Source organism: Saccopteryx leptura, chromosome 2 (assembly GCF_036850995.1).
Source record: "Saccopteryx leptura isolate mSacLep1 chromosome 2, mSacLep1_pri_phased_curated, whole genome shotgun sequence".
Taxonomy (NCBI): domain Eukaryota; kingdom Metazoa; phylum Chordata; class Mammalia; order Chiroptera; family Emballonuridae; genus Saccopteryx; species Saccopteryx leptura.
Window position 1 is genome coordinate 98,898,028 of NC_089504.1, and position 12,282 is coordinate 98,910,309.

The 12,282-nt window shown below is 48.4% G+C and overlaps 1 protein-coding gene across 1 annotated transcript; it reads right to left on the reverse strand.

Annotated features, from left to right (window-relative positions):
- Positions 1-708: 708 nt before the first annotated feature.
- LOC136391458 (uncharacterized) lies at positions 709-6,643 on the reverse strand. The gene is given in 8 exon segments (XM_066363141.1): positions 709-1,039; positions 1,318-1,505; positions 4,191-4,624; positions 4,627-4,688; positions 4,690-5,653; positions 5,656-5,824; positions 5,827-6,135; positions 6,404-6,643. Coding segments are annotated over 8 exon segments (2,697 nt in total).
- Positions 6,644-12,282: the final 5,639 nt, after the last annotated feature.

The window sequence follows — 12,282 nt, forward strand, 5'->3', positions numbered from 1 at the left end:
ATGGACCTTGAGACTATCATGCTAAACAAAATAAGTCAGACAGAAAATGACAAGAACCGTACGATTTCACTTATGTGAGATGTAAAACAGAAAGCAACAAAGAACAAACATAACAAACAGACTCATACACACAGACAACAGTAGGGAGGTCACCAGAGAGGATAGGGGTTGGGAGAGGATGAAGAAGGTAGAGGGGTCAGATGGTGATGGAGGGAGACTGACTAGATTTTGCGTGGAGGCCACACAAGGCAATATACAAATGCGGTATTACAGAATTATAATGCACTTGAAAATAATGTCGTCCTAATAAATTTACTTAAGAAACCGAGAATTGCTCTGAAATTTCGGGCTGGTTCTGCAGGAGGAAAAAAGTCATCACAGAATCAAACACTGCTTTCCACACCGAATCGAAGAACGCCTGTTTATTGAAATCTGTGCGAGACATTTTAAATAGAACTCAATTTTAAATCCAAACTTGTAACATATCCTGAACCTCATGTAGAGAGTCTTTTATCTGTAGATTAAAAATCACCTTATTTTCAGCAAAATGTTTTTATGCAAAAAATATTGAAAACAGAACAGATTTGTTTTTGCCATTTTGTCCATTATCTTAACTTTAATAACTATCTCTGTTTGTATGTAGAAATGGTAAAATGTTTATAAGATTCGCAGCACGTGAATCTTAACTAAAAATAAAATACAAGCGTCTCAGACGCCAGGGGTTGACAAAGCGCTGAGAGCACTGCTGGAGAGGGACTTGAGGGGCAGGCTAGCCTGCGGGTCCGCGCCCCTGCTCCGGGCTGCGCTGGGTGCTCCCGCTGCTGAGGCAGCGCTGGGTAGGGTGCTCGTGCTCAGGCGGTGCCGGGCGCGCATGCTCCGCCCGTCCCACGCGAGCTCTTCTCCGGACCGTTGGGACCGTTGGAACCATTGGGACCGTTGGGCCCGGATTTCATTAGCCGTTGGGGAAATAGCGGAGAGTTTCGGAGGAACAGGCGCGTTTCCAGGTAACAAGGCTCGGGTGCCCAGAGGCACAGAGCACCTGGAGCCAGGGCAGAATCTCAAGTGTGTGCGCCTTCGCAAGCAGCGTCACAAGGACGTAGACCGAGAGCTCCTCCTGCAGCACCCCCCTCAAAGCCACCCCGGCACCTGAACCCAGGCTCGGGCAGCTACCTGGCACACAAGGACAAGCAGAAGCCAGCACTCCAGCTCTGGGCGCAGGAGCTCAATCCTTAGCGCCACCCACCTGGGACTCGGCTTGGTGGAGAAGGAAGTGGATCTGGACTGCCCTGTGGGCATGACCCTCAAGCAAGTTGGCACCTTAGGCTGTGAGTGCCAGGGCTGCCTGCCTTGCGCACCGATGGAGGCTGCTGGCCCAGCATGGCTTCACGTTTGCTGCAATGCCCAGGGCCAGCTGCGGCTGCGAGCTGGGCTGCCACATGCCAGTGCAACTTGCATTGTTGCTTGTGGCTTCGACGCACCAACCGCGTGGTAAAGACAGGCATCCGCTACAAGCCCCACAATTGCCGCAAGGATGGCAGGGAGTCCACACGCTGGAGGAGGTCAGCAAGGACAGTTCCTCGTGGAGAGACTATGACCTCAGAGGAAGTGGAACCGGGGCCAGGGAGCCACACACCTCCTCCATCTGGGCTACGTGGAGGCTGTGTACACCGTGCATGCCACCTGCTATGCAAACATCTCCCGTTTTGTCGACCTCAGTTGTGACCCCAACCTACAGGTGTACGACATCTTCATCGTCTTCACTAACAACCTGGATGAGTAGCTGCCCTGTATGACGCTCTTTGCCACAAGAACTATCCCTACAGTTAAGGAGCTCAATTTTGATTGTGACATGCAAGGGGGCCCTGTGGACACCCAGAGCACTACATGGACTCCAGCTCTGGTCTGCCTGGGCTCCTCGGCTCCCCGAAGAAGTGGTCCGATGGAGCTCAAGTGTGGGACTGAATCCTGCAGCAAATACCTCATCTCTCCCTTCAAAGTCTGAGGCCAGACTGACTGGCCTGAAGCCACCCCCTGCATAAAATCTCTTCTGAGGAATGCCCTCCAGGGCCTCCTGTGTAACTCCTCCTGACACACACCCCCACCTGCTCTGTGCTCCCACCATGAGGACTGACTTGAAGAAATCCTCTTTCCCTGTCTCAGCTTCATCGGTGGGTTGCACTTACAACCCCCTGCCCACCTTGAGTGGTAATTTGTCATACTAACAGTTTCTGCAGTTGGGGTTCATGGCCTATCCAGGAGGTCTGAAAGGGTGAGCCCTGCCCCGAGATCAGCTCTGAGGTGTGTACTAAGTCTGATGTGATTCAGTGACCATGAAATCTGCAAATAATTGACAGTGTTTTTTAAATTGATTGAATGCTGTTGCTTGTTTGCTCTCAGGTGTAGCTGCACGTTTACGATGTGGAATTGGACACACAGATCATCTGAGGCAACATATGAGATGCGAGTGCGCTGACTGATGGGAACACTGCTTCCGTACACAACACAACCCTCATTGTAGTTTTGCTCAGCTTATTGAACTGTGAATGGCTAGTGAGAAAGAATAAACTCACACATTACAGAAAAGAACTATTTTTTATGAATGTTTGTCTTATGTTTTCAAAATTTATGGCTACCCTGACCAACATCAATTCAAAAGACTGAATAGTAATCAGTTCAGTCCTTTTAAAATAGTCAGTAGGACATTTTACTCTTTGGAAAGGATTTGCAGTATAAATTTTTCCTATTTTGATCCCATTTTGTTCTGATCATTAAACTTCTCTGCATAAGCTACACTGCAAAACAAAGTACCATTCAATAGAGTTCCAGTCAAGTCATATATATTCCACCATTTTGCAATTCAGTCACATTGAAAGGGAATAAGGTAAACAGATATTTAAAAATCTGTAAATCATGCAGAAGAGGAGGATGTTTCTCATTGAAATAAATAGGCCAAAGATCCTATCATCAGCTTGGCTCTCTAAGAGAAAGTGTAGTGACACTTTTGTCCTGACAGATATTCCGCGAGATGTAACCAAGGACAAGCTTGGCAGCTCTCGGAGATGGATGTTAGCAATGCAAGGACAAGGAGTTGCTTTTGAGCAGCAAGAAATACATATGTCCTGTCATCAGAGTGCAGCCTTTGGAAACTGCTTACGGCCCCTGTGCTCCCACCAGGACACCCTTGGAGTTGGGGGTGCTGTCCTAGTCCCCGCTGCTTCTCCAGAGCATGAGAAAGGCAGAGGGAGGGGACACTAGAGAACAGGCATTGACCACCCTGTCTCCTTTTCAGATTCCTGGGAAAGAGAAGGACTCCTGGGACAGGCATCACCTGTTCCCACCAAGAGAGCCAGGGCAAGAGCCTTCCCACCTCTGGACTCAGGGCCAGAACTACCTGCAGAGTCCCCTCCCCACTCTGTCATTTCTTGGAGACTGAGGGTATTTCAGCCTCTGCAAACCCCTCTTCTACAGCCCACAAGTTCAGGGTAGAGAGAGAACAGGAGAGGTCGGGCTGAGCCAGATCCTGGTGGGATCTTGCAGTTTTGCTCATCTCGATGACTCCCGAATGCTCTCGTTTGCAATAATGATCAATTATGGAAACAAGGTGTGGGAGGGATTGCGGGTGAGGATGGGCACTCCTCCTTGTAGAGACCCTGCCCATGGCCTCGTTCCTTCTGGAAGACAAAGCAGGCCCTCGGGAAGAGCGGACCCTGAACCTTTCTCTTTACCCTGCAGGGCACAGACAGAGGCCACCAGCTCCATGAGCAAGAACTTTTATTTTTGGAAACAAATTTGCGGTTGTAGAAGCCATTAGCACACAGAGGGTGATGTGCTATCACAAAAAGAACATTTCTACGTTATATTTTTAGTTTTGTTTGGAGAAAATTTCCCTGCCATGAAAAGCGTGAGAGGCACACTCTGGTTGACCGTAGGAGGGAAAGCATGTACGTTTACAATGTAAGTGGTGTGAGACCTCTGCCACCTTCAGCCCATGCTGGTAGGGCCTATGTGGGGACCCAGGCTTTGTGGGTAGAAAGGCCCACTTGCTGTCCCTGTCTCTAGTCCACCCACTCTCGTTTGGACAGTTGTGTCCATTGGGGGTGACTTGGTGAGTATAGGCCATATCTTCCTTCCATCACTCTTCTATGCTGTGGAGAAGAGAGAGCCTTGTGGTAAGAGGAACACCCACCTACTGGGGCCTGGAACTGTGTTTTGTGCTGATTTGACTCCTTGGCATGAAGTTCTTGGTGAAGTCCTAATTTCTCCACCAGGATCTGTCCGACAGCTGTCACCACGGCCTGGCCTTCTTTGTGTTCTCCTGGGCTGGGTCTCTTAGCATCCTCCCTCTTATCAGAGAAAAACAGATGTCTTTCTTTGGCTCTTACATAGATCTTTACTTTTTGATGCTTTGAGTGCCTGTTGCTCCCAGCTATAGATCCACCCCATATGAGGTCATGTGGTACTTGGGCAGCTGTCACATTCTCACTGGTACTCTCCCTCTGGGCAGTGATCAGTGAACTGTGAGAAGCCAAGATGTCTGCAGCAAGGAGCACATCAGTTTGAGGGTCTTGGAGGAGCATGTCAGTGGCATAGTCTTGAAGGAGCACACCAGTGGCCTGGCCTTGGGGTGGTTTTAGGACTCTACCTTCGCTTGGGGCTCCATCTTACTGGCAATATTGGTTTTTAAAATGTCTCATCTGGGTCTCGGGAACTGACTCTGAAGGTGATGAGGAGCTTTTAATGGGCCCTGGACACCCTGACCCCCTCATACCCGTATTCATGGTTCTGGGAGAAGCCAGCACACTGGGACCCACAGTGACTTCCCAAGGAGGGGCCTCCTCAGCCTGCACCGCCTCCCTGGCGTCGTCAGCCCCTGATGATTGAGACCCTAAGTTCCCTTCCAGTACTGCGGCCCTATGGCGGGGGTCTCCTGAATTCTGAGCCCCTCTTCCCTCCCATGGCTCATTCCTAGCTGCTGCTGAGCTTGGCTTTGATCCCCGACTCCTTTCCTCAACCTCCATGACAGCCCCAGTCTGCTGGGTTTTTCCCCTGAGTCCGAGTGTGAGGGACTGAGAAGGTGGCCTGTTCTGCTGTCCAGTCAGAGGGGCCTCTGAGGGTCCATGGCCAAAACCAGAAAGTGTCCCTTTCTGGATTTCCTCAACCTCAGGTGAGGTGGTGAGGAGGGGCCCTGCCCAGGTGAGAAATGACTCAGTGGTTATCACGTTCTGTCCCAATAAGGGCTGAGGAAGTTTTCCCAAGAGCTTGGTGAAGTTGGATTTTGAGTGGACCCCAGACACACAGACATCTGGAGGGGACAAGGGAGACAGAGCTTTCAGACACCCAAAATGTAGCCACCAGGACTCACTGTGCAGAGAGGGGAGGCCCCAGAGCTGGCTGTATCTCTGCTGTAGATGGTCGCCCAGGAACTTGAGATGTGAGAACTGCTGAGCACCAGGCACCGGCTCTTGTTTGCCCTTCGTGGTCCTGAAGGGCTGGGTGGTTGTGGTGTCCTGCTCAGCACCCAGCGATTTCCACATGTTCCCCAAAGAGTTCAGGTGGCTGTCCATGCTCTTAGGATTTGAAAATGGCCCCTGCTTTTCTTTCTCCTCCTATATCTTCAGTCTCACTCTCTTGATGATCAGCATTTTCAGCATCTCTGGACTTCATGGTGGACAAAGGAGAGGCTACCAGTCTCTACCTGCTTATCTGTGGGGTCTCCCCAGAAAGAGACCAGGGGTGGGTGGTGGGATGGGTGCTCTTGCTGGGACTCAGGCTGTGATGAGGAGGGGAAAAACAAGGCCTTGCTAGTCACCCTCTGCCAGGAGAGAGGGACTTAGTGGGACAGGCTGAGCGGCCAAGGGCTGGGATGGGAGACAGCAGAAAGGCATTCCCTGGATGGGGGCTTGTCACAGCATTGCCCTGCAGTATTCTCTTTAAGTCACATTTGTCTGCTGAGCTGGCGGAGGCCAGAGGTGGACGACACAGGGTCACAGGAGCTGGAGAAGCTGCTGGGGATACGATGGGTGCGGCCTCTTTCACAGGCACTGGGCGGGTACCGGGAATGTCTTGATCTGAGCGCTGACAAGAGCTGCCTGTGTCGGAGGGCCTCCCCAGGTGGCTGCAGGAGACAGAGGAAGGCTTCAGCCAAGAACAGAGGGGCAGAGGGCCAGGAGAACATGGAAGCTTGGCAGGGTTGGGCATCTGGGGCCCAGCGTCCCTCGTAGCCCAAACTGACTTCCAGTGCTCCTGCTGTCCCTCACCCCAGGGCTATAGCTATACAACATCCCAGTTCCCTCTCTGCTCCATCACCACCATCCCTATGCAGTCCTAGGCTGCGTGCAGCCCTGGGGTCACATGGTAGGTTTGAAAGGGAAGAGGATCTAGGAGAGAAAGGAACAACCTTTACCTTCCAAGAAGACAAATCATGTCCTGAAACTCTCCCAGTTCTTGCAGGCAGTCTCTGCAGACTGGAAATCAGGAGACAGGTCACGTGGTGAAGCAGGTCTGGGGTCTTACAGGTGCATGAATACAATGGCCCTTCAGGGTAGAAGCGTGGGAGAGTGGACTCTGGAGCCCAAGCCTCAGGGGCAAGGCCACATGATCCTCGACAATGATGGCAAAGCTCATGAGAGGGCTGCTGTGTCATTTTACAAAATATTTCCGATCCACTCCCCCCTGTGGCCTCACTTCTTCCCCATTGGGGAGCTGGGCCGGGGGCAGAGGGAACCCTACAGTGGAATCTGAGAGAAGGTAAACAATGTGCTCCCGGTTGGACCTAGATGCCCACCTCCCAGTCGGGCACTGTTGCCCAGGACAGCCCAGAGGGCCCTGCTGGGACACCCCTGTAGGGAAACACCCATTTCTAGGCATCCAGGCTTCATTTTAAGCCAGGGTCTGGGGAGACAAGGGTTTTGACCTCCTGCCCAGGAGCCTCCAGTCCGAGGGCTCTGGATCCTGAGAGACTGGCTCTGCTGCTGGTGTCCTCGGGGACCTGGCCCTGGGCCTCAGGGACAGGAGAGGTTGAGGCAGACTTTTGGGTGCAGGGCTGAGGGTCAGAAGCTCACCATTAGCTCCACTTTTCTTCCTGCTTCTGCTCTTCCATCTGAGCTTTCCTGGAAGCTGAGAGACAAGAGAGAACGAGGAGTGACACCCCATCCTCCCTTTCCTCTCTCCTCTCTCCAGACAAGCTGGAGACACTCCGTGCTCTTGAACGATATCACTTTCTACATTCAACTAATAGCGTTTTCTGGTGTTGCTTCTTTTATTTTTGAAGTAGTAAAAATTATTTTTGTTTTATTTTGTTTGTTTGTTTGAAAAAGTGAAGAAAGATTATTTTATATGAGGCTGCCCATAGATTTCTCCCCTCTCTGTTTTTCTATTCAAATCTGACCTCCAGGCCCATCTGTGCTCCCTCAGGTAGGAGTACCTGTTGAGGGTCTTGGAGGAGCATCTGCTTCCTGATGCCACAGCCCTACCCAGCCTCTGCTCAGAGGCCCCCGGTGTCTCTGCACTGCCCCGGGATCAGCCCCAGGAGAGGAGAGGGTCGCCAGAGACACCTGCTTTGGGAAGGCAGCTGGTGAACCAGGGGCCTGGGCCTGTCCCCACAGAGATCCAGTTCTTAGAATCCAGTCCTTGGCCACTGGTCACTGCATTCGGAGCTGTGTCCTAAAGCCCTCCCCACACCTGGACTTCTGGATAAACATCTCTTGAATTTTCTCTGATATTCAAAGAAATATTCAAAGCTACTTTAACCCCTGCCTGACCAGGCTTGTTCCTAAAGGGTGATGTTGTAGTCTTTCCCCAAAGCAGTCATTCTATTTACCATCTCAGGAGTCTCTCTAGGTCATACAGAGAGGTGGAAATAAGAATAGAAATAAGATAACGTCTGCTGGGTCTGGGCCAAGAGTCCTTTACCTCCCTGGTGTTTCTTTCTAGGTCTCCTAGCTGGTGGTGAGGATGGATCATTCTTGAAGCAGGAGAGTAAATAATAGAGGAGCAGCAGTCCACACAGGATGGCAACAGTGGTGTCAGTCACTCAAAAAAGGAAGGTCTTGCAGGTAGCAATAACACCCTTCAGAGAAAACAGCACCTTTTCCATCATGTGAATTTTACTGCTGCCCTCTGGCAACTGAGCACTGGGAGGAGCTTGTTGCCTAGAGGCCCATGCCTGTATCACAGAGCTGTGGTCTGGTCACAAAGGGCTCTTGAGTGTGGGGGAGGGGGAGAAGGGAGCAGGTCTGGACCACAATGCCATCTTCACTCAGAATAAGTGATAAAATTTTAAATTAATGATTTATTATTTAATATTCACAAAATGAAATAAGTATAATAAACTTGTAAAGATTTAACCTTCAAATATTATGTTTTATGCTAGTAGTGTTTATACCTCTGAAGTTAGAACAGCTTCGCAGAGACTCATGGGATATACTGTATGCACACACACACACACACATTTGTACACCTGCATACACACACACAAATTTTGACAGACCAATTCAGTATTTTCAAATTCAAAAATTAAGCATTTCATCATTCTTAAGTATTTTATGTTTGTCTTGACCCTATCTGCTCTTATGCTGCCCCAAATAGGCTTCTTTCTCCAGAGGTTAGAAACATGTGTGGTGCAGCCAGAAGCCAGGAATGGGTTAGTGGGGCTAAAGTTTTGGTCCTTGGTGTGGACACTGGGACTAGACCAAGGTTGGGTTTGAGTCTACTCTGAAGCAGTGTTTTCTGATGTTCCCTGTGCATTCTATACTGATTCACGTTTAGAGTACGCCCTGCCTGTCCTCTCTGCCTCCTGCTGACCCCTGGAACCTCACATCTTGACTGTGTCTTATAGAGAAAGGACTTTGAGTCCTGTAAGAAATTCCCTTGTGACATCATTGACTATTCCTTTTGGCAGTGGGAACTGGGGATTTACTTAAGGATTGTACTTTTTAATCATTACATGGTTCATTTTTCTTTATACTTGAAATATAGGTTTGAAAATAAGCTATATTCTCTGTTGGCCATAGAGCTCTATACAGCTATAGGGGAATGAGAACATCTGCATTTATTTGGCTGAACTGTTATGAATGTGCTGACCAAGAGCACACACACCCTCAGGCCCTGGCTGGGTTGCTCTGTGGATAAACACCATCCTAGCACATCAGAAGTGCAGGTTTGTTCCCTGGCCAGGGCACACAGGAGAAGCAATCGATGAGTACACAACTAGATGGAACAACTAAGTGAAACAATGAGTTGGTGCTTTATTTTCTCTCTCACTAAAGGAAAAATTTAATTAAGAAAATAACACATATTGAGCATCAACTGTTGTTTGATCTGTGCACACTCTTTTCACCCTTTATGACATTGCCAATGGGGCATGACAGTCCCCAGTGTGCACAAGTAGGCTACCTGGGGAGCGTGGAGGGTTTCAATCTGGACAACTAGGATCAGTGGTGGGCCCTGATTTCTGCTTCATTTTCAGGAGCCTTATGAGTGGGATGTGGATCTCATCTTGACCTGGAAAATCAAGCTTGGGTATGCGAGGAATGACCTTCTGATATGACTCTGTGGGAGAATAGAAAGTGTATATTGGTTCTCTGCCCCTGGTTTCTGGCACCCAGCTCCTGAAACCCTTACAGTTTTCTAAGTGACAAGATCCCTAAGAGCATCTTTTGTTCTAAAATTTGGTCTTGGACATCAGTTCCTGACACCGGGCTTATGAAAAACCTTTGTAATTTCCTGGGTTAATGGGGGACGGTTGCCTGTTGGAGTGCCGGGGGCATGGATTTGGGGGGGGCATGAAAGGTGCCGTTGCCTCTGTGGCTCCTTCTTTGGATTTAACCTTCCACAAGTCCACTGGGAGAGCAGAGACATCCCTTCCTGAGTACAAATAATTCATTCTGCAAACCGGGCCCGGGCTTCCAGTGTACATGGAAAGTAAACCGAAGGTCAGTGGCAGGGAGATGGTGCAAAGGGTTTCAGTGTTCCACAAAGTGCCATCGCCAGACTAAGGAAGCGGCAGACGCGAGGATGCGCCCCTCCCCCTCCCCCTCCTCCTGTGGCCCGCCAGGCAGTAAAATGCTCACTGAGCAGATCACGAAGGATGGACACAACTTCCCAGCCTAAGTGGTCTGGGCTCACTGTGGCTGAACCTACTGGAAAGAATGGAGCTGCACACGCACAGACCACCTCATCCCAGCCACTCGTGCCCCACCCACAGTGGGAGCCTGACAGAGGCAGCTAGGCCCCCTCGGACAGAGCAACACAGCTGCAGCTCCAGCTCATGAAGGTGGCACCAAGAACACACAGGCCAGGGCCCATAGCCACCACATTCCATTATGGGTGGTGCCTGAGACTAGGGCAACCTTCACATCGAGAGGACACCCACTTCAGGGAATTCCTCAGCAAGTACAGGGTGTTTGCACAGCTAAGGACATTCACCCACCCACAGAGACCCCAGAAGCCCAAGTAGTGCAGTTAAGAGAAAACAAAACTTGCAATTCAGCACCTGCTACCAGAAAACAAAACAAAAGTCCTTTAGTTATCAACCTGCCAGACAGTGGAGTCAAATACTTTTTAAAAAATGAAAAATTTTATTCCCACCAGTGCCCAGGCAGAGAAATAGTCCATCAAGTACAATGAATTACCAAAGTAACAGGGAGTTAAGAGAGAAAAAAAAAGATCTTCAGAAAATAAACTAAAAGACACGGAAGACTGTGATTTAAATGACAGAGAATTCAAGATTGCAGTTCTGAAAAAAACTAAATGAGACACAAGAAAACTCAGAACAGCAGTTCAAAAGGATGAAAAATAAAGGCAACAAACAAAAAAGAGGATTTTATCAAAGAGACTGAAACTTTAAAAAACAATGAAACAAAATAAGCCAATGGTATACTATGTCAAACTAAAAAGCTTCTGCTCAACAAAAGAAACAGTGATGAAAGAAATGGAAAGATATTCCCTGTCTATGAACTGGAAGCATTAACATCATTAAAATGGTTATATTACCTAAATCAATGAACAAAATGGATGCAATCCCCATGAAAACCCAATGACATTTTTCAAAGAAATATAATAAAAAGCATCAGATTTGTATTAAACCACAAAAGACCTCAAATTGGCAAAAGCAATCCTGAGAAAAAAGAACAAATCCAGAGTTACCATAATTCCCAACATATAATTAATTGCACTACAAAGTGACAATACAGGGGGTCCTTGGGTTATGACAGTCTCAACATACGACATTTCAAGTTTAGGATGTTCCTTCCAATCAAAACTAAAAAATTGACATGTGAGTACTTCAGCTTATAAGGTTAGCATTGTACTTATGGACTAAGAGGATGAACTGGTTTGGTTGCATGCAGTAGAAAAATACACAGTACATTGTACACTACAGTATATTTATATCCTTTTCTTTTTTCTGTGGATTAGTTGTGTTTTTATGTTCTAGATTATGATTTTACAACTGTATTAGGATAGTAAATGACTTAGGCCAGTGTGTGTTTCTACTGACACCAGAATTCAAGTTACATCACTGTTGTAGGAACGGACCTATGTCATAAGCTGAAGACTCCCCATAATGAAAACCATGTGGTATTGACAGAAGATCAGACATAGAGACCAATGGAACAGAACTGAGAGTCCAGAACTAAACCCACATGTACGCGGGCAACTGATTTTAGACAAGCCAGCAATACAATGGAGAAAGAAAAGTCTCTTTAGTATATAAATGATGCGGGGAAAATTGGAAAGCCACATGCAAAGAATGAAACTACACTGCTACTTGGCATGATAAACAAAAGTCAACTCAAAATTAATTAAACACTTACTATAAGACCTGAAAGAATAAAATACAGAGAAGAATATTTAGGTACTAAAATTAGATCCTTGTTCTCAGAGAAGATTTTATGAACTTGACACAAAAGGCAAGGGAAGTAGAAGCAAAAATAAATAAATGGGACTACGTTAACCGAAAAAGCTACTAAGTAAAACATCAACAAAACAAAAAGGCAACCAACCGAATCGGCAAATCTCAACACCAGAAAAATCCTTTTAAAAATGTGCAAAGGAGGCCCTGGCTGGTTGGTTCAGTGGTAGAGCGTCGGCCTGGCGTGCAGGAGTCCCGGGTTTGATTCCTGGCCAGGGCACACAGGAGAAGCGCCCATCTGCTTCTCCACCCCTCCCCTCTTCTTCCTCTCTGTCTCTCTCTTCCCCTCCCGCAGCCAAGGCTCCATTGGAGCAAAGTTGGCCCCGGGCACTGAGGATGGCTCTATGGCCTCTGCCTCAGGTGCTAGAATG